At 44.1% G+C, this 22921-nt stretch overlaps 1 protein-coding gene across 6 annotated transcripts in view; it reads left to right on the top strand.

Annotated features, from left to right (window-relative positions):
• Nucleotides 1-14742, top strand: part of RCL1 (RNA terminal phosphate cyclase like 1) — a 50184-nt gene extending 35442 nt beyond the window's left edge. The window contains exons 8-11 of one of the 6 annotated variants that reach the window (XR_012495722.2): nucleotides 4314-4417; nucleotides 9018-9061; nucleotides 9183-9617; nucleotides 13955-14091. Coding sequence is in view for 2 of the 6 variants with exons in the window: in XM_019729774.3 (XP_019585333.2) it covers nucleotides 4314-4417; nucleotides 13955-14105 (255 nt within the window). In the remaining 4 variants the exon portion in view is untranslated. Of the gene's footprint in view, nucleotides 1-1450; nucleotides 1532-4313; nucleotides 4418-9017; nucleotides 9618-13364; nucleotides 13458-13954 lie in introns of those variants that run through there. The other 5 variants (XR_012495720.2, XR_012495721.2, XR_012495723.2 and 2 more) reach the window with 5 other exon arrangements.
• The last annotated feature ends 8179 nt before the right edge of the window (nucleotides 14743-22921 follow it).

The following is a 22921-nucleotide window of genomic DNA, read 5'->3' on the forward strand; positions in this document are numbered from 1 at the left end:
CAGTGAGCAGAGATCCAGCCCCCCCAGATTAGGATACGGGACAGGTAAGTTTTAACTGTGGAGAGAGGAAAGAACTGGAACAGACTCATACGAGAGAGGAGGTAAAAAAAAAAAAAAATGAAGCAGGTTAGGTGGGGCCTGGCTAGTTGAAGAGAATGCATTGCCCTGCCGAAGCTGCTCCCCTGGGTGTTACCATGTGGGAACGAGGGCTTATTGTCTTCAGGTTTTCCAAGGGAAGTCGGAAGTCTGGGTTTGTGTGTAGCAATTGATTCAGGTAGAAAATAGTGTCAACAGGCTAGATTTGCAGTGGGTGTTGTAGAACATAGAAGAATGTTTAGGGAAGGCAAGCCTGTGTCAGAGCATGGCAAGGGGCTTTGGAAAGACGAGAACACAGGTCAAAGAAAGGCGACACAAAGCTGAAGACAAGAATTCATCAGTTGCCATCTTTCATCTGCAGCTCTGGTTGGGGGGACACAGCTCAGACCTGCCTGGACCAACCTGTCCTCTCAGTTGCCACAGTTTTTTCTCTGTTGATTCATATGAGCAGCATGCACAGAGGCATACATACACTTTTACTCTGTTTCCCCAAAATAGTTGGGGTGACCTAAAATAAGCAAGAAAGAAATTGGGAGGGAAGGAAGGATGGTGGCAGGAGAAATAAGACGAGGCTGCCTGAAAATACATTCTTTGAAGTCCTATATACTTGGTTAGAGGAGAATCACACATGTGGCTCCCAGATTTCCGTTACTCTGCTCCATCTTTTGCCTTGGCTCCATGTCAGACAGGTGAAACCTTTTCGTGCCATGCAGATCCAGGACAGGCTCCCAGGGACAGTCATTTCTCTGCTGTGTATGCGAGGCTGCACACCCTTGAACTAAGTGCTAGCAAGAACTGCATTCTGGGTGATGCGTAATATTTGTAAGTTGGCTTTTTTTCCCCTCCAGCTGAAGAGCCTTTCATCTCTGTATTTATCTGTGTATTTATTCTCAGTTATTAGGCATTTCTGTGGTTCTTTCCTGAAGTCTCCAAGAAAGTTTTGCCCTGCTTGAAGTAGCAAAAATCATGTGTAAGCCCAGTGAAATAAAACCAGTAAGGCCGGGGTATAGTGGTGATTTTTTTTTTTTTTTAATTCCTCCTTTTGCTCCTGTAATTTATTAATCACTGTGGTAGGTATGGTAGGGTGATGCCTGGGGCCGTGGGTGTTGATCCCTCGCAGGTCCCACTAAGGCAAACAGTGTATGTCACAAGCCACTTCCGTGATGCAGGTCATCATTCTTGAAAATAACTCATTGCTCTCAAGGGGGAACAAGTAAGAAAGCACTGTTTTAGAGTTAATTACAATGTCCAGGTAAGTGGTTTTATTTAATGTCCGTCTAATTAAAATGGAAGACAAAGGACCTATAATTGTGTCTTCAGTAGAGTAACTCCATCCGCTTTACTCACCATTCAGCTACGAAATAGAGAAAAGAAATATCCTGTCAAATGAAATCCTGAAGGAGGAAGTATCTTCTCACGATTTTGTGCAATCAAGGTCTGGCTCAGCTTTTTGATGCTAAATCAGTCCAATGTTTGATGCTTAATTTAGTGATTTTTTATTTTTATTTTGAAAGTTGGGAGTAAATAATCAAGAGGTTACCTCTGTCAGTTACTTAGTTCAGGAAGTTTGTCATCTGGACATTTGTGAGGGCAGAATGTGCGTGTGATATATGCGTTCCTAAGTCCCTGGGGATTTGTTTAGGTTTCTCTTCCTGGGTGCGTGGTGGCTGGCAAGCCCTGGGGATGCCTCCATCTCTTTCCAGTAGACCAGGGGGAATTGGAAGCATCATATTACAGAACAGCCCAGTGGGAACTACGAGCACAAGTGGAGTGTTTTACATCCCCATAAACAGCGTATTCTAGACCTCAGGGTGAAAGCACAGCCCCCAGTCCACAAGAGAGAAAACTTGCAACCTGGATGAGGTCATTGTATTTTTCTATTCTAGTTAAGTTCCACTTTAAACCATTTCATTGTGCCTGTACCAAGTTTGTTTGTTTTAATCTTTAAGAAAACTTCCTTTGTTTGTGTCTATGCTCTTTAGTTATTAAACGGACAAAATGCCTCATGTTTTTGTGAATAATTCTTTATAGATCTGTGATGTGACATGGTTTATTGAGTAATAAGAATTCATCCCCTTTGAATGTCTGGTTTATTTTTACCAGAATTTTAATCCTCTGATCTAATCCCTCTTGTTCTATTTATATCTCACCAGTTACCAAGTCCTCTCAATTCTGTTCCAGGCTTTCTGGAACTGCTCTTTCCTATCCATTTTTTTTGCTGCTTCCATCTACTACCCTCTGCCCATTACTGCCCCTCCCCCCAACGCCTATTATGTGTGCTGGCTCTCCCCACTTGCAGGGGAGGGGGGAGTCCTTTCCAAATCCTCTCCAACATCTTCAGTCTAAATCCCGCCCCCCCGCCAATACAATGATCTGATCTTTTTACCACTTAGTGCTCAACGACCTTCACTAGCTTCGCACTTCCCAAAGTAAAGTCAAAACCCGTTATTCAGAAAAGCCCTCAGTCTGTCTGCTCCACCTTCTCCCCGCAGTTTCACGTACTTCTCCGCAGATAGATACTGCCACTTTCAGACCTGGCCTCCTGGCTGTTCCCCACTATCCCTGGGTCATATTTCCCCCATCCTCCTGCTCTCCCCCCCCCCAACCCTGCTCACCCCTCCAGGGCCAATATAAGTCCCCACCTCCCCAAAGCCTCCCTCCCTGCCCCGCCCGCCCAGTGCCCACAGCCCTCAGCTGCTGCATGGCTTTGGCTTTGCCTTGAATTGTTTCTGGCTCCTGCTCATATCTCATCTTTGCAGTGAGATTGAAGCAACATGGCACAAGGGTTGTACCTGCTGTCGGGGTGGCCTCATCACTCCTCCATGGTGTTCTGTACACAGACCCCAACATGTTTATTGCACTAAAATATTGGTCTGGTACATAATAAAAATCAGTTGAGAATGGTGGAATAGCAACATTGGTAGACTAGTGATAGGAAGCAGAGCCTGAAGAGAACAGCTTAGTTTTAGACAGTTTTATGAAAGGGAGCAAGTTCTATAAAACAATTAGTTTTGTTGGTTCTCACGTTCTTTGTAGGTCAGGTTTTCATCTTTGGATGGAAATATATATATACTATAACTCTACTTGTCCTAGCATTTGCTAAGTGAGGAAAATATTAACTCAGTTTAGGAAGAGCAATAGATTTTCATAAAGGCTAGCAGTACGAGAAGCCCTCTATTTTCTTACTCCATTGTCATAAATGAAGTCTGAGAGCAAAGAGTGAGTGTCTGCCTAAGAATGGATTTCTTACCTACCTACATGCATTTAAAAAGGAGAGAAGTGTACCCACATGAACAGCAGTGGGTGGCCGGCCACCTGTTCTGTTCAAAGTCGGGGAAAGTCTAGCCTTGTACTCTAATGTGCTTTGGTCAGAAACTGGGTTCTTTTTGTGACTTGTGCAAAATATGTGGAAATTTAAGGTCATCCTGCTTTCACTGTGTACAATGTAAGTTTGAACTGTGTTACATAGAGTTATCCCACAAATACAGACTTTTTTAAAGACACAAATGTAAACAGCAGTAATGCACAGATCTAGTATAATAGAAGCAAAATGGCTGAAATAGTCAAGAAATTTGATAATAAAAGAAGAAAGGCAACCAAAGCAGTTATACTTCAAGAGAAAATTTGTGAAAAGAATTCTGTTCTGCTTATTGATTTGGGAGAAAAACAAGGAAAATTAGGGGAAAATAGAGCATAAGTAATAGGAATGGAGGGATCTGACCCTAACAGCTCTTCAGTTTTGAGGCACACGGGAAGAGATAAAGAGGAGAAAGTAATGTAACATGGCAAATAGTTTCTGAGTGTGACTGAATAGTGCTATACATAGATAAAAACCTTGAAAGGTAAAGGCCGTTTGATGTCAGATTGACTGTGGTCAGTGACAGATTAAATAAACAGAAGCAGCATTTACTTCACCCTCAATTAATTATACACTTCCTAGCATTGATTATGCTTTTTGGCTTATATGTCCTGCTGCTGCTTTAATTACTAAGGGGAGCTTTTATTTTTTACAAGATACCTCAGTAAACTTGAATTCTGATAGTCTCAGCTAATACAATTGTTCTGATTAACTGTTAGTTTAACCTCCTGAAGTTAATTGATACAAAGATTACTCTTAAAAGCTCCGTATTATTTTGTTCCATACCTGTGACTGTTGCTGTGGTTTTCCATTTTCTGGTTGGCACGACAAGTAATCTTTAAAGTGTTTGTCTTCACAGGGTGGATGTGTGGATTCGACCAACCAAAGCCTGGCTCTGCTGCTCATGTCCCTCGGACAGCAGGATGTGTCCAAAGTCCTGTTAGGCCCACTCTCGCCCTACACGTGAGTTGTTTTCTGCAGCCTCGTCATGCTGTCCCGTCTCACCTCCCAAATGCATGAAATGACAAAGGTGCTGTACTGCGCACAGCCACCACTGTGCACACCTTACTGATCCGTAAATGAGCTAGAGGTTGTCGCTCTTAAAAATGTGGTGTTTCACGAGGATTTTTGCCTTCCTTTCTCTCCTGTGGTTTCATCATTTCTGTGTCATTAAAATTGTGTGATAGATTGGACAGTCCTTTTGTTTATGCTTTAGAGTTTTTTCCATTTTGGAGGTAAACTCCTGGTTCCATTATAGCTTGGATTTTGTTGTTAGTTTTTTTAATCCCTCTTTTCCCCAGCTGTGGCAAATAGGACCATCTCTTCATCCTAGGTGATAGGGTGTGAATTGGCTAGAAACATGAAGAAAAGAGGCAAAGTCCACAGTCATGCCACTGGACAAGTAGGGAAATTGTAAAAGTGCTCTTGAGGCCATTGGATGTTATCAGAAGTTGACTGCTGAGGTATTAAAGCAAGCAGTCTCCAAAAAGAGCAGCTCATCAGAAGACTTGAATTATTAACAGCACCGTGAAAGAAGCACTTCCCATTGATAGTAAATGAGGTTGCTGTAAGCAGCCCGTGTGAGCTCTGACATCTGGGTGTGGGGACATGTGCTTATATGCTTGAGATCTTAACATGGCCATCTGGGGGTGGGGGCTGGGGGGTGCTCGCCGTGTGGGAGGAAGTATTCAGGTAGATATGAGACTGAACTGTCCTTTTTCGGTTATCATGGTACCGATGCTGTATATCTGAAAGGTACAGTACTGTGATAACTGAAGAATGGTGGTGCCATCGCATTGAGAAAGGGGCGAGCGTTGCTGAGGGGGCATTGTACCCTTGGACCATGGCTTGAGGGGGACGTGGAGACCAGGAGCTTGAAAGACTTTTTTGGAGGGTTTTGTTTTGTTTTGTTTTTTTGACTTGGTGTTAGGAGGTTTTTTTAGAACAAGGAAATGGAAGAGAATACATTCTGTTCTCAGTGGGGGAAGAATGATAAGCAGGAAACTGATGAGGACCACATTATCTGCAGATAACTTGTATCAAGTATTTCACAGGACAGGAAACCTGAAATTGAGTAATCCTAAATGGCACACTCACATCAGGAATCAACATTGCTAAAATAGACTTTGTAGTTAAGGCATTTGGGGAGGAGGTGAGGGCTGGGAGTCTAGCGCCCTAAACGCAGAGATTCGCTTCCTGTAGAGAGTTTGCTGGAAGTGGCTGACAGCTCTGTGACCACCATGGCTCCCTTCAGCTTCTCAGCTGTCTCATTGCTGCTGCTTTCCCAGCCTCTGCTTCAGGGCAGCAGAAGGCCTGACCGCTCCACAGCATGAAGTGGTGTCTAGAAATGTGTGTGGTCATGGGGCATGGGGCATGGGGTTTGGCAGAACATTATGTGGAAAATGGAATGTGTATTTTTATTTTTCCTTGACACTTTTTTTACTTTTAGAGTTGTTGTTTTTTTTTGTTTGTTTGGCTACAGGGCCTTTATAATTTTTTCAGGTCAGCAGCCCCTGTGGAGGTAGATGGTCAAGATGTGACTGGACATTTTTTAAAGTTCCCGTGTCCTCCTCTACACAACCCCTCACTAAACATTAATTGTAGTGTCTTGTGTTCTAGAAACCTTGCCTAAAATTACTACATATCCTGGGAAAATAAAGTGGTCTGCTCTGAATTGAGCTTTACAGGAGTGGGACAAATTACAAAATTATGTTTTGAGACTTGATTGCAGGACATTCTTCCTCTGGATTACCTGCCTCCCAGGGTTTCATGCAAGAGAGGCTGCAATGGGGTGGGAAAGGGAGCCCCCTTTCTTTTTGGTAAGCTAGAAAAGGTGGAGGGTGGGGTAGTAAGAAGTTTATTTTTGAAAGCTGTATCTGCTTGGGACCCTTTTAGCCCTTTTATCATTGTGGAAGACTCCAGTGGCCCCAAGTGGTGGAGGGCAAAGGTGAGAAGAAAAATATGTCCTTCAGGGTCCCAGTAGACAAAATTAACAATATTTGTGTGTACAGGTTAGTGTGAAAGTGGCCCAGAATCAAGGTCAGTATAATCGTGGTGGGAGGAACAGTTTATCCTAGTTGGATTCAAGAGTTTGAGAGGCCAAACTATCACTTATTTTTATGTGCAGTTAAAGTCATCAAAATCTGTTTTCTGAAACCTCAAGTTTCTCAAAAAAACCAGAAGCAAGACCCTCCTTGGTTTAAAGAAATGTATTTCTTCTGGCAGTTTGCACATTCTGATTGGTATAAATAGCTTTTTAAATGTCTATTTACAGACCGTGGGATTAAGGAGGATGTTTTTTCTTGCGGTGTTGCTTTTAAACTCTTTCTGGAAAATAAAGGTGTCTATATTCTTCCTGTTCTTCTTCCCTTTGTCTTACTTCAGGAGATTGTGGTTTTCTGTGGTACTTGAGAAAGTAAGTCTATATGTGTGAAATTCTTCGGGAAGGCCAGCGAGGTTTTTTTTTTTCCAGTAGAATAAAGTACGATTGGATAACATGCTGGTATGTGTAGAATTTCTTTCTGTTCAATTTGTTGAGTTTTAGGCGTTTTACAGTTGGCGGCAGTAGTTCTACCTTCCCCTCAAAAAGCTTAATATTACAGTTTAAGGAGGATTTATACTTTAATTAAAAGTAGGGTTAACAGCAAGAAAACATATCTGTGAGCATCTTAATTAGCACTTTCAGAAATTGTTTGATTGGAGACTGTGGTTCCCAGAGCTTTCTGCATTTTGTTGGATTTCAGTGGTGGCTGTACCCCGGGGGACCGGGAGACCATGGATAGGTATTTAGCATCTCTGAGCCTTGCTGTCATCCGGAGAGGAGGGGACGCTCCTGAAACAGTGGGCTTGTGGAGATGGAGCAAGGCTTAAATGAGGTCAGGTGCTCAGTGCTCCCAGCAGTGCTCCCACTGGAGCTCAGTCAGCGCTGGACGCTGCCGTCCCACCCAGAGCCCCCCTTGCCCTGCCCCAGTCTGGGAGAGCCAGGCTCCCGTTAAGGTCACTTCGAACGCCAGGAGGCCCAGTGAACGTGCTTTGGGCAGTTTCAGGCCTGAAGTCCGTTGTAAATTGTTTGCTCAGCTATCAATAAATCTATATCCATTAATTTTTAAATTATGACTAACTTCCTGCAGTTGTGTTGCTAAACAGACTACACACATTTTATTTACTGTTCCCAAGAATTCTGTAAGGTAGGTGTTTATTTAACAAACAGTATGTTTTCTGTTGGCCAGATGTTGTTTTAAGTGCTTTCCAACTATGAACTCATTAAGTTCTCATAATAAACCTCTGAGGGTATAAAGACAAGTACACATGCGGTCTGCAGGTGAGGGGGTTGAGGCACAGAGAGGCTGAGTCGCGTGCCCAGAGTCACACAGTCAGCAAGTGGGGCTCAGCCCCAGACAGTCTCAGCCGAGCTGTGCTTGCCTGACCCACCGTGCTCTTACGTAAGGACTGGGATTCTGTCCATAGTGTTGGACCCGAGTGCCCGCCTGCCTGAGGCAGGCTGCCACGCCACATCTTTTCAAATTCCGCCGTAAAATGATCTCCTTCTATCTTTAGTTGGAGGTCTAAAATAAACCATGCCACTTTGTTTTGTTCTAACTTTAATAAGTGACCTCGTTCTGCTACTTGGGAAGTGCTGGGAAGCGAGAGCCCAGTGTCCCTGTGAAACACGGATTGATTGGGGGTCTTGGCTCACTTAGTCTGTAGCACAGCAGTGTCCAGATCAAATGAGATAATGCAGGGAAAAGTGGGCACTGCTGGCCAAGCCTCCTGCTTTTTGGGTTCAGTTGTTTAACTGCTGCCCTGAGCTAGCGTGATACCACTCCACCTTACATGTGTTATTTAATTGTGTTTAAGTGTTGCAAAGCCCTGTCACTTTGATTAAGCTGTTTGAACCCCAGAACATATTTGGCAAATGGTAAAAGCAAGTGATATCTTTAGTTTCCAGATGAAAAAGAGAGGTTAGAGGTCTGTTCATTGTAAGTCCTTAGCCACTTGGCTTGGCACCCACATCTCCCAACAGGGCAGCCAGCCTGGCTCTCTCTTTCCTTCTGCCTTTAAGTCGAATTTAATAACTTCGTTCTTAGAGCAGAAGCTATCTGGGCTTTGGGAAAGCCACTGTTTGGCAGAAAAAGCACCACCAGTATATTTAGAAGCTGTGGTGTAATGACAACAGGGGGCTCCATCCAGCAGATTCTCTTCTCACCACCGGATCTTCCATCCCCTCAACTTCTAGAGCAACTCCTTAGACCTGAGAAGTAGGTAACCCCAGTATCCAAGTGGCTTGGTGGCGCAGGAGTCAGGCACCTTTTGTTGTGTTTTGTGCTTGTGGAGCTGCCATAGAGAGAGTGTGCACCCATGATTGCTTTCACCCCCATGCTCTAGCAGGCGTCAGAAGACGGATCTGGTGAGAGGGGCTACATTTTAAGGGGCAGCGCCGGGCAACCTGGCAAGTCCTGGGCAATTGGGATTCAATGGGCAGGTGACTGAGCCCAAAGGCTGTCACCTGTTGACTAGCAGTGCTGCTGGAAGATACATAGGAAAAATTATCTCTGTGTTCTAGGATTCTCTGAAACTTGTCACATGGACTGGAGGCTTTCATGAAAAGTAGGTTATTGATTTGGGGCTTTTTTTTTTTGGAAAATAAATGACTTTGTTCTGAAAAATACGAAGTCTGACAAATTCGCAAACTTGTTTGAGCAATGTTGCTAACCTTTTTTGAATTCAGAGGGATTATTTATTATGAATTTGCACCAACTGGACAAATAGTTCACCAAGTTTACTATTTGGAAGTGCTGAAAAGGCAGCTTGAAAAAGTTGGACAACCTGAACTTTTCACCAACAATTCATGGCTCTTGCATCACGACAATGCACCAGCTCACACGGCACTGTCTGTGAGGGAGTTTTCAGCCAGTAAACAAATAACTGTATCGGAACACCCTCCCTACTCACCTGATCTGGCCCCCAATGACTTCTTTCTTTACCTGAAGATGAAGGAAATACTGAAAGGAAGACATTTGGATGACATTCAGGACATCAAGGGTAATACAATGACAGCTCTGATGATGGCCATTCCAGAAAAATTGCTTTGAATTTTGGCATCGGTGCATAGCTTCCCAAGGGGAGTACTTCGAAGGTGACCACAGTGATATTTAGCAATGAGGTATGTAGCACTTTTTCTAGGATGAGTTTGCGAACTTAATTGCCTCTTAAAAAGTTGACTGCAGATGCAGCCCTCAAAGTCCTTTTACATGGGAGTTGCACAGTCCCAGTTCCCTAGAATGGTTAGTCTGAAAAGCTGCCATTAATACTGGTCACCGGTTAATGAGCCGAGCCGCTCAGTGTGCTGCGGCTCTCGCTGCCTCACTGTGTAGTCACGTGGTTGTGCCTAGGACGTGTGGATCTGCACTGTGGTGTTTGGAAGAGAGGAGAGGGAAGTTTCTGCACCTGGGAGGTGGGGGCTCGTGGGGCCTGTGTGTGGCTACGGCTGTGGGGCTGTGAAGAAGGGTGTGTATCAGCGTCGGATGTGACTGTTCGACTGCTTTTAGCTATGGGCGAGCTTGTTCTGTTTGGTTTTCATTTTTTTAAAGAGACTGTTTGTTAGGATTTAATATTGTCTGTGGTTATTTCTCAGCTTTCGAGCATGTTTGCTCTTTGATAGCCCAGCTACAGCAGACAGGGAGAATGGGGCTGGAGCTGGGAGGATGTTCTGAAACATTCCGTAAGCCAGTCCCTTGCAGCCTTCCTCAGGCTGAGGGCTTGGCAGAACATTATGTAAAAAGTGGAACCAACTCTGCTTTTTCTAACCATTCCAAAGGCTACAAATATCCCAAAGCTGCAAATTTGTAGGCCTGCACACTCAGATCTGTGTTTCTCCTATCCTTCTCCAAGAGATCAGAGGCAAGCTGAGGCCTCTTAGGAGTTCTGCCAGCTGGGAGGGTGTCTGGTTTTTCTAGCACAGTTGAACGATTCAGAGTGAAGTAGGCTCGGGAGGCGCTGACGGGGAGCGGGCCTGTGTGAGAGCCGAGGCCGCAGTGCAGGAGAGAACAGGCTGTTTGCTCCTTAGAACCCAGACGAGTGGGTGAGATGGCTGGCTGTGTCTGCATTGCTGCCAGCTGGAGGCTTTGCCCACAGATGTGCACTGTTGATCTGTGGGTTTGGTGTGTTTGTTTTCTTTTTTTCCTAGGACAGGGTGGGGGAGATTGTGGAGAGCAAAGAACTGAAAATGTCTATTGGTTAGTAAGACAGGAAAGCCAGCAGGGGAAGAACTGACTTCCCTTAATTGCTAAGGATGTTGAAGTCATTTCTCAAAATGAGCTCTAACTCCTCAATTCTATTCTGCGCCTCATTAATGAATGCCTTATGTAGTGCCTAGCAGGTGTCATGGTTTCAATGACAGATACGGTCATTGCCCTTGAGGGGCTTATATAATTCACCACGGTGGGAGGGGCAATTGTGAGACAACTACACATAAGCGTTTAATTAGACACTACAAGCACAGCCAGCAATGCAGAGGGGTTATTGGCCAGAGAGAAGAGTTGACAAATGCAGTGGTATTTTAAAGATGGAGGTAAAGTAGCATAATCATAAGAGGAATTGAGAGCAAAGAAGTGAGGACTTTTTCTGTTAGTATGCAGCCTTCACCAGAACGCCTACTGCCCAGAGCAGTTCCTGTTTCATCTGTTAGCCCCTGACATGCCGTCAGGGCAGCCAGGCAGGGTGAGGAATTGTTTGGGTCTCCTCTTCTCCTCTGATTAGACCAACTCAGACAGAGGGACAGGAGGGGGTGGGAAATTCTTTTCAGTAAACTTTATACTTAGTTTGGTATATACTGTGTGAGGGTGGGAGCCAGGATCAGTACTTTTTTTTTGACTTCACAAATACATATTCATTTGTTTATTTTAAACGGCTTTATTGAGATATACTTCATATGCCACACAGTTTACCCATTAAAGCATACAGTTCAATGGTTTTGAGTATAATAAAAAAGTTGTGTAAACATAACTACAATCTAATTTTAGAACATTTTCACCACCCCGGAAAGAAACCCTTTGCCCATTATGGTGGTTCACCATTCCTCCCACTCGCCTCAGCCCAGGCAACCACTAATCTGCTTTCTGCCTCTGTGATAGATTTGCCTGTTCTGTGCATTTCATGTAAATAGACTCATGCAATATGAGTTTCTTGGTGACTGCCTTCCCTCACTTTAGCAAGATGTTTTCAGGGTTCATCCATGTTGTAGCATGTCAGTACTTCATTCCTTTTTATGGCTGAATAATATTCCATTGTATGGATACACCACATTTTATTTATTCATCTGTTGATGGGCATTTGGATTATTTTCACTTTGACCTTTATGAATAATGCTGCTATGAACTTTTGTATACAAGTTTTTGTGTGGGTGTAGTTTTTTGTTTCTCTTGTGTATATACCTAAGAGTGGAATTGCTGGATCATATAGTAACTCCTTGCTTAACAATTTGAGGAACTGTCAGACTGTTTTCCACAGTGGTGGCAATTTCTACTAGCAGTGTATAAGGATTCGTTTTTCCACGTCCTGACCCACACATTTGTTATTATCTGTCTTTTTGATTGGAGCCATTCTATTGGGTGGCAAGTGGTACTTCAATGGTTTTGATTTTCACTTTGCTAAATGACTAATGTTGTTGAACATCTTTTCATGTGCTATTGGCCATATGTATATCTTCTTTGGAAAAATGTCTGTTCAGATCCTTTGTCCATTTTTAAATTGGGTTATTTGTTTTTTTATTATGGAGTTGTCAGAGTTCTTTACATATATATTCTAGATATTAGATCCTTATCAGGTATATGATTTGCAGATATTTTCTCCCATCTTGGGAGTTGTATTTTCACTTTCTTGATAGTATCCACAAAAGATTTTAATTTTGATGAAGTCCAGTTTATTTGTTTTTTTTCTTTCATCATTCCACTTTTGGTGTTGTGTTTAAGAAACCATTGCCTAGCCCAAGATCATGAAGATTTACTCCTGTTTTCTTCTGTGAGTTTCATAGTTTCACCTCTTACATGCAGGTCTTTGATCCGTTTTGAATTAATTTTTGTGTATAATGTGATGGAAGGGTCCAACCTCGTCTTTTGCATGTGAAGTTGTTCCTGCATCATTCATTGAGAAGATTATTCTTTCCCTGTTATCTTGGCACCCTTTTCGGAAATCAGTTGACCACAAATGAGTGGATTTCTTTCTTGACTCTCAATTCTGTTCCATTGAGCTGCATTTTAGGGTCAATATTTTGACAGCTCAGGTGATCCCATGTGCAGTCAGCACAGAGAACCGTCGCGCTGGGGTAGGGAGTTTGGATGGTTCGATTGGGAGGGAGCACAACACACAGTTGCTGGAATTCTTTATTCCATATGTACAGTCCATCTGTTCTTAACTAAACCTGTGTTTTTCAAACTTGCCTGATAAAAATCACCAGGAGTGCTTGTGAACAGTAGATTTCTGGCCCCTATTCACTGGGGAGAAAGGGCTTGGAAAGGGGTGGGGAGGGGACATCTTTGCATGTAGCCTATGATTCTGGGGTCTTCCATGTGGACATGTCCTCCCTATCAGTTGCCAGTTGATCAGGAACCTTCAGGGACCTGTGTGTTTAATGAATTCTCTAGGTGAGTCGTCTGGTCAGGGTTGCTGCGGCGATGCTGAATGTGCTAGCCCAGACCGGTAGAGGCCTGCATAGCCATACCATGGTCCTTTCATAGAATCGCGGTTCCCAAGGTATTCTTGGCGTGAGTGACGCCATCTCACCACATTTACTGTGAGCCCTTCCCTGACTACCGTATTGAGTATTGCCTCCTGCTGTATGCATACAGATATTGTTAGACCCATATTTCCTCCCATCTGCCTTGTTTACTTTATTTAAATTTCCCTTTTCAAGAATACTTAGCTTGTCTGTCCCACTTGATTGAAACCATCGTGTGAGAAGGGATTTTCAGTTGACTGCAATATCTGTCTCCAAGAACAGTGCCAGGTACGTTGTAGGCATTCAATCACTGTTTGTTAAGTGAATGGAGGGATTGAGATTGAGGCATGAAGAGAGAGGCATCTCTATTTTGGCATCTGCAGCAGTTATTCTACTTGGTTTTACCTCAGGACACTGAATCGTGAAAGTACGCGTCTCTCTCTTTGCAGGAGCCACTCAAGTATTAATGCCATATCCATGTGTACTGTAACGAGTGTGTAGGACAAGACTTGTGTCATGTACTAACCTCTAACCTTATGTATAGATGTATACATGCATTTATTTACTTATTTAATCTTCTGTCGTGTGCATCTGCAAGCTGTCTAAATCCTCTGGAAATTGGCAGACTGTAAATAAATATTATTGAATCAGCTTTGACGAGAATGTCATAATTTTGGTCATTTTTCTTGATCTGGGAAATTAAAAAGCTTGGGTTCTAGGTGGGAGGAGAACTTTTTTTAAAAAATCGATTCCTCTTTGATTCCTTCCTCCTTTTTTCTTTTTAGGATAGAATTTTTGCGGCATTTGAAGAGCTTTTTCCAGATTATGTTTAAAATTGAAACCAAGCCATGTGGTGAAGAACTTAAGGGTGGGGATAAAGTGCTGATGACCTGTGTTGGCGTTGGCTTCTCCAACCTTAGCAAGACCCTCAAGTGAACCTGGCGCGGGATGAAAGGCCCCAACGCCTGCAGACAAAGCGGAAGCCGCCAAGCACCCAAAGGGACCAAGTCCAAATTCATCCAGGACAGGATAACCTCTTACATTAAGGCCTTTCTCAATTTTCCGTTTAAAAGCAATCAGAATATCCAAATAAAAAACATCTTTATGTCACATGTTTCCAGCCATTTCTCCAGTGGTCCTGATATTCCCCAGGAGGCCCTGTCTTGATGAGAGCTCCCTGGGCTAAGCCAGACAAGGAAAGTGCCTTCAGGACTCCGTCGTGCTGTGAGACCACTGTCACAGCTGCGTCCCCGCAGTGTTTCCTTGGCCCACGTCCCCGGGCTTCTGTCTGGTGGCTGCTTTTCAGATCATTTCTGCAAGGACTGACCTCTTTGAACTTTGGTTTCTGTGTAGGGATTAAATGAGATAATATGGGTGAACACTCTTTATTAGTGCAGTGTTATGCCAATGTCAGAGATTGGTATATGAGAGTACTTCATCCCTTGTCTCAGGAATGCACTGAGCTGCCTTGGAGACAGACACTGCTCCCTGTCTGGTCCATTGTATGTGTGTGTTGGGGGATGAGTGCCTGGGGCTGCCGGGCTCCAATTAAAGTTGTTGGATGTTTTCTATATCCCAGGTGTGCTCTCTATTTTCTTATTTTATTCTCACAGTAGCCCTGTCATACAGATTGTATTATCTGCACAAGAAAATTCATAAAGGATATTTTGTTCCTCTGAAATTTGTAATGTAAAGACATCAGCTCTCCTGACTGAAGGATGTAAGTGTAATAGTGTCAGAGTCTGGAATTTTACCTTATGTACAAGCTAATCAGTTAGATGATTACCGTTTCGTGGATGCCGGGAGAAGACGTGAGAGTCCTCGGTCAGAGACGAAGAACTTCGTGACTCAGCACAGCAAGCCTCAGGCGCTTCGTGTTTGTATTGGATTCCCCTGTCCCCCGAGTCTCTCAGTGGCGACATGGAGGGGCCCCAGGTAGATGCTCTGCACACAGTGGGTTTGCATCCCAGCCGAGAAACATGCCTGGGGACGCTGCCCCTCGCAGCAGGCCTGCTCTTTGTTCCAGGTGTGGACACTACTTCATCTCTCAACACGGAGGAGAAAGGCCCGGGTGAAGGCTTCCGCATCAGGAATGTGCCGGAACACCCCTGCCCACTAATAAGAGTCTACATTTGGTGTGTGGGAGTTGGTAGAAGGGGAAAGATCTGGTTCTTTCTTACTAGGATTCTAAATGATGTTCTGCACCTGGGTGGCCTTGGGAAGTGTGAAGGTCTTTGTCCCCGAGGCCTCTGGGTACCCCTTTCTTTTTCAGTGAAAGAGGCCGGAGGAAGTCTGCTGTTTCGCCTGGGGGTGTGGGAGGTGACCCTCTACTGACTGAGAGCTTTACATGCTGTATTGGTTATCTGTAGCTGCATAACAAATCACTGCAAACTCAGCGGCTTAAAACAATACCCGTTTATCATCTCACAGTTCTGTAGGTCAGAGGTCCTGGTGGGTTTGATTGGGTTCTCTGTTTAGGGTCTCAAGGCTGATAATCAAAGTGTCAGCCAGGCTGCGCTTTGGGAGAGAATATGCTTCCAGTTCATTCAACTGGTAGAATTCAGGTTGCAGGACTAGAGTTCTCCCTTTCTGGCCGGCTGGGGACAACTCCCAGCTTATAGAGAGAGGTTGAAGGCCTTCCTTGTAACTTGGTTCCCTTCCTCTTCAAGCCAGCAGGGATGCCTCAGGTCCTTCATGTGCTTTGAATCTGACTTCCTCTTGTGGTACCAGCTGAAGAGAACATTGCTTTTTTTTTAAATTTATTGGGGTGACAATTGTTAGTAAAATTACATAGATTTCAGGTGTACAATTCTGTATTACATCATCTATAAATCCCATTGTGTGTTCACCACCCAGAGTCAGTTCTCCTTCCATCACCATATATTCGATCCCCCTTACCCTCATCTCCCACCCCCCACCCTCCTTACCCTCTGGTAACCACTAAACTATTGTCTGTGTCTATGAGTTTCTGTTTCTCATTTGTTTGTCTTGTTCTTTTGTTGTTTTTGGTTTATATACCACATATCAGTGAAATCACATGGTTCTCTGCTTTTTCTGTCTGACTTATTTCTTATTTCGCTCAGCATTACACTCTCTGAAAACATTTATTTATACATACAGACACGTGTGCTCCAATGTTCATTGCAGCTTTGTTTACGGTGGCCAAGACATGGAAACAACCAAATGTCCTTCGATAGATGAATGGATAAAAAAGTTGTGGTATATATACACAATGGAATACTATTCTGTGGTAAGAAAAGATGATATAGGAACATTTGTGACAACATGGATGGATCTTGAGAGAGAACATTGCTTTTCAATGACTCATATCACAGTCCCCCTTGAATAATCTCCCTATCTAAGGTCACCTGATCCCAGGCGTACTTAGATTTGTGTTGGAATAGCCAGGGGCTGGGAATCTTGGTCGGTCATCTGAGAATTTTGCATACCACACACGCTGCAGTTTTCCTTAGTGCTGCTGGTGTTTGAACCCAGAGCTGCCCACACTCAGATACAGAACTAAAGCACTGCATGTCCAGTGCTATCCTGCAGGAGCTTTCTGTCCTTTGGAACAAGCTCCTGTTGGTCAATTTAGGGTGGCATGTAGACTCCAGGCAGATCATTGCAAGCAGTGGAAGGAACGTGTGCCCCTATCTGCTACAAACAAGGAAGTATCTGCTGGTTTGCAGCCCTCCAGCTGCATTTAGAGGGGGAACATCTGGCAGTAGTGGTTATGAGATTGCCAAAAGGAGGACAAATGTAATATTTATTTAAACAGCCTGCTCCCAGGTCCTCTCTCCAATGCCCAAGAGAAGGAATACCGTGCCTTGGGAAGAAGCCGTCCTGTGCAGGTTGCTGGTCCGTCTTAGTGACATGTGGTGCCCTTGGTCTCTGCCTTGTTCTTAGTGTAGCTCCTGATTAGTCCAGCTTCCCTGGGGTAGATCGATGAGAGATACCAGCATTGGGGGCCTGTCTGCTCTCCTCGACAGAGACAGACCACTCAAGGAGACTAGTGATTTTCTTTTTCAGGCAGCTACACCTGTGACCTTATCGGGATCATGGCAGAATCATTGTCTTTACCTTCCTGTCATCTACCAGGCCCTGCTTCTGCCTGTCAGTGTCCTTCAATTACATTCTATGTAAACATCAGCCAGCCCCCCTCCACTATGATTATTTTACAATACTCATCAAAACAGTTGGTAAGGGGTGAGAGGAAGCTGGGGTATTGCACCGTGATGGGGAAACAGCAATAGGCTTTGCTGAAATCCAAAGTACCCTCATTGGGCAGCTAAACCTCAGGGTTTTGTTGCTTTTGTTTTGTTTGTTTGATCTTTTCTGATAAAAAGTGGTGAAGGATATCACTGATTACAGACCCAACAAACAAACCACAAAACTTAAGCTGCACCGGGGTGCCTGTCCTTTCGCTGGCACTCTACCACAGAAGACCACGAGGTAGCCATTTTCCAGGAGGTCTTTTGTGTTGGTGGCTCCTCGGTGAGGCCAATGCTGACAGTTAGTTGTACAGAGAATGAGGGGAAGGGTTGAGGGTGCAAAAGGGAGGGAAAGAAAGAGGATGGAGTAGAGGAGACTTAAATTGGTAAAATCAAATGTAGGTGGAGAAAAGGCAACACCAGGGAAATAAGGAATGACTGCATTTTTGGCTGTGCCCAAGGTAGGAGTGGGATTCACCTGGGTGAGGTATGGAGACCAAGAGGGGATGAAGAAATAGATTTATTGGGGGTCTTGAATTTTCCTGGCAGTCCTTTGTTGGAGACCTGTGGAGGTACCAGTGGGCAATTTCAGTCAGTTTGTGATGAATGGGAAAGCAGCCCCACAGGCCGTTTTGCCCAGCGTGGATCTCCATTGTTCCTCACCTGGCTCCAGAGGGAATCAGTAACTGGTACTTAAGAGTGTCCATGTTCAGATGACTCTGGCCTGTTTTTTAGAAATGACTAATAGTTCATGGGAATGTCAATAGGCAAGCCAGGTCTTTTTGGATTCTACGTTGGCCAGGTCTGAGAAGCCATTTGCGTGGAATAATTTATCAATGTTTGGCATCTTAGGGAGACCACACCATCATTCCTTTACTCTAGCAAATAAAAGTTGTCATTTTGTCAGGGGCTGCCTTTAATTCTTTGTCACATTTGGCCCATACCTGTCAGATAGTGTGACCCCAAGCCTGAGGCACGAGCCTTGGGGCAGCACCTGTGGATGGGCCAGGTCAGAGTGTTTCCACTCCCTCTCTTCCTGGTCTTTTTGATGCTAGTGGTTCTGGATGTGGCTCCTGCTCTGCTGAGAGCTTCTGTTGGGTCTATTGGGAAGGTGACAGTGATCTCAGGAGGTAAGTGTGGCACAGCTGGCTTTTGGGCCCAGCTCAGCTTCTAACCAGCTGTTATGATCTTAAATTATTCACCTCCTCACACTTGGGTTTCCTCTGTCAAATTGGGGTGGATGTGTGAGATGGCGCCCCAAAACTCAAAAAGATGCCTTTTACTGCCTTTTCTACTTCGCCCCCATTCTTGTGTTTATTTGGGGTGGCAGGCAGGTTAGTTGGCATGAGCATTTTTTTAAAGCATTGAGACATTTTCTGAGGTCTCAGGACACTTTATTCCTGTGTTTTCTCCCCATTCTTAACCCTCTAAAGATCATTACATCCAAAAATATTCAGATTGATTAATACTTTCTGCTGCGATTCTGGGAAATGATATATTTAAACTGATAAAAGGTGAATTTCTAGACATCAGAGGCCAACTTAAAGACAAAGGAAAATGAACCAGCCATCCCAGCAATAACACGTGACAACTTCATGTGTCTGTTCTGTCACCATGGCCATAACTGGGAAGCCTGCTGCCGGACTCACTGCTGGCCATTTGGGCAACTCTTCTCTGTCTTGGGAGTAGAGGGTGTCTGGAAGAAAGGGGAATGGTAGTGGCAGCAGCCTCTTCTTGCTGTATCTGGGAATGGTAGGACATCCTGAAGCTCTTTCTAGTCTTTAAGAAAAGATACTGGTGGGGACCGTATATTTTGAAATGGTGCCTGTCTTGCTCTGCATGGGGGTCCAACACCCGGTCATGACAAACAACCTCAGGTTATTTTCAAAATTGAGTGCACTTGGTTCCTGGACCTTCCCGCATATTCCTTTATTGGCCCCATGCTGTTTCGACCTCTCTGCTATTTACCTGTTAGGCAATTAAAGGCATCATGCCTAAGATCTGTAAACGCTGAAGAACCAATGGACACGTTCGCACAAAAACAGGAAAAACAATACTGGCTCCAAATTATGCAAAGATAAGAGGAAAATTAATGAAATATTCACAAAAGGAAACATTTCCCACCTTAATTGTTAAAATATTGACAACGATAGAGGTGAGAATTGTTTTCTTCATAAGTATTTCCAAGTATACAGTTGATTGCCAACGAATAATAGTTAATTATCTGTTAAGTGCATTGCTGGTCACCAATCAATGTGAAAGGCAAAATTATAAACATTTCAGAAATTTGGGATGTGGCTACATTTTAATATGTGTGGTTTGATGACGCCGTCGCAAGAGGTCTAGAGAGTGAAACTATAAGCCCTCTGCTGTCACTGCTGTCACTGAGCCACCTTCTTAATCCAAAAGACTCAGCAGCTCCTGAAGTGGTCCCCACCCCTAGGATGCACTCCCACCCCGTGTTCTCAGGGACTCCTGGGGGGTCAGTCTGAGCTCTCACTACACTCAGTTGTTGCTTAATTCTTCTCCCTGTTAACCTATGACTGGGTTCCTCTTTGAAGGTTTGGTGTGGCTCTGATTTTAAAGTTGTTTTTGAAAGTCTTAATTAAAAAAACACACGATTAATTCAGTCATTTATGAGGAAAGCTTCTGGTTTCTTGAGTTTCAGTAGAGCATTGTGGAAGTGACAGGATTAGTTAGGAATGAGACCTGTGTTTGAATCCTGGCCATGTCAGTAGATTCTTGGCATTGGGCAGGCCCTCCACCTGAGATTAGTTTCCTCATCTGCAAAATGGGAACTATCTACCATCCACCCCAGTCTTGAGAGGGTTTATTAGACATAATGGTTATGTGTTAAATGCTTAGGATTCTTTTACCTGTTCAATCCCTGGTGAGGATTCAAAGCAGTCTTCTACCTGACAGGTTAATGTCAGCATGAGTTACAGGGTTGATCTCTACATCTGGTACTTGTATATACACAGCTAGAAGACCAGAGACAAGATATGGCACCTGCATGCATGTTGGGGTCAGTTGCCCCATGACAAAGGTCACAGAGTGAAGAAGAGGGCCTGCAGGCATCTCTGTGATACCATGTTCCAACAGGATCCATCCAGTCAGGGGGAAGGGAAAAGGCAGGGCTATTGGCTGTCAGATCCTACAACCACTGTGCACCGAACCAAACTGAGGGATTACAATGGCATCAGACTACAATGTAGGTACAACTCCAATGTAAAGAACTACACTATCGTAAGAATTCAACTCTCTTCCGTATCTCAGCTCTGCTTCCTTCAGTGTTCTCTCCCTTCTCTAGCAGGTAGTCTCTTTATTTTTAAATTAGTGTTTGGGATTTCTTCGAATACATACCAAGGGAAGGCTCTTTAATATTCTGTTCTCTCAGCAACCATAGTGGACAGATTTCTCTCTACTCAATACTTAAAAAAAAAAAAAAAAAGCCCAGAATTGTGTCTCCCTCTGCTAACTCCAACTTTGATTGACCAGATCCTGGGTCCTATTCTCATCCCTGGAGTGGTAGTGATGTCAGCCTCACCCAAATTGTGTGGATTACGAGGTGATTCCCACGGGAAAATCTGAATGTGCTTTTGCAAAGGAGAGAACGGACACTGGGAAGGCAGAAACAATAGTTGTCCACTGTAGGGTGCATTACCTAATTCCCTGAATATTCTTGAAAGGATGTATCACAATAGTGCCTGCCTGCCACCATCTTTCACCATCCAAAAACCTTATAGCATTATGTGTAGAATTGGGCCTACAAGGATGAATTCAATTCAACAAATGATGCCTGACAAAGGCACGATGTTTGTATCTAGAAGGCCAAAGTTAATATGGTCACCGGGCAAGGGGTCATCATTTTAGTCAGTGGTATCCGGTATCCTTGGGCTAGAAGAGGGAGCATACCCAGGATAACGGGGAGGAGAAGTGGCAGTGACCAATTCTGGGTGGGGGAGCAGCATAGGGTTGTGGGCTAGGAGGACGAGTAGGGGGCGGCTAAAGGAAAGGGGGAGTCTCCACGCAGGGTCAGTTGGCTCTTCATTGTTGTGCCTTTCCCAACCTTTGGAAAGACAGATTCAGGAATGGGGGACGAAGATTGGGACTTCTTTTGCATTTCCAGGACTACAAGAATTAACGTGATGCTAACATAAAGAGCTACCAGACTGGTGCAGCCGCTATGGAAGGCAGTGTGGAGGGTCCTCAAAAAATTACGAATAGAATTACCATATGACCCAGCAATCCCTCTCCTGGGTATCTACCCAAAAAGTCTGAAAACATTTATACATAAAGACAAGTGTGCTCCAATGTTCATCGCAGCTTTGTTTACGGTGGCCAAGACATGGAAACAACCAAAATGTCCTTCGATAGATGAATGGATAAAGAAGTTGTGGTATATATACACAATGGACTACTATTCGGCGGTAAGAAAAGATGATATAGGAACATTTGTGACAACATGGATGGATCTTGAGAGTATAATGCTAAGTGAAATAAGTCAGACAGAAAGAGCAGAGACCCGTATGATTTCACTGATATGTGGTATATAAACCAAAAACAACAAAAGAACAAGACAAACAAATGAGAAACAAGAACTCATAGACACAGACAATAGTTTAGTGGTTACCAGAGGGTAAGGGGGGTGGGGGGTGGGAGATGAGGGTAAGGGGGATCAAATATATGGTGATGGAAGGAGAACTGACTCTGGGTGATGAACACACAATGGGTTTTATAGATGATGTAATACAGAATTGTACACCTGAAATCTATGTAATTTTACTAACAATTGTAACCCCAATAAACTTGAATTAAAACAAAACGAAAAACAAAACCATAAAGAGCTACCAATAGAAGAGCAGTGAAGACATACATGTGATGACCGGATATTAGGATGGGAGCGTGATAGATGTTTCTCTTATTTTCAAATACTTTGCACAATTATGTTTCATACATACCTGTATATGTGTGTATGTATATGTGTTTAGTTATATTCAGAATCTCAGGTACAACTCTTACGATTTTCCATCAGCTCCAAGGCAAATACAGATCAGGCATCCCCTTTGTGTCCCACTCTTCTGCATCTTCCCCCAAAGAAAGAGAGAAAAAAACCATGCAAGTGCCTTACTTGTGATATCACTGGGGCCTGGGGAGGGAGGTGCCGCAGATGGAGTGGAGTCTCACGGGGAGACCTGCCAGGAACTTGTGAAGTGCCTTAAGTTCCTGCACCTTTCTCCTGTTCCAGGGCTGGCAGCAGGATTAGGGGTCAGAGTGCTGTGCTCGTCTCCAGTTTAGATCCCATTAGGTCCGCTGTAGCATTTCCCAGAGCATGTACACTAGGTTCATGGGACAGGGACTCCCTGGAAAGGGCTTCATAGAGGTGTAGATAACACTGCAATCTACAGCCCAGATTTGCAGAGTCACCGTGTATATTAACATAGCTCCAAGATGTCCTGTCTTTGTTTAACTGACCACTTTTCAAACGGACTTGACCGTAGAATTTTGCATATCCTGCTCCCACTCCCCTCCCCAAAAAGT

Source organism: Rhinolophus sinicus, chromosome 16 (assembly GCF_057876585.1).
Source record: "Rhinolophus sinicus isolate RSI-liver-muscle chromosome 16, RSI-T2T, whole genome shotgun sequence".
Lineage (NCBI taxonomy): Eukaryota > Metazoa > Chordata > Mammalia > Chiroptera > Rhinolophidae > Rhinolophus > Rhinolophus sinicus.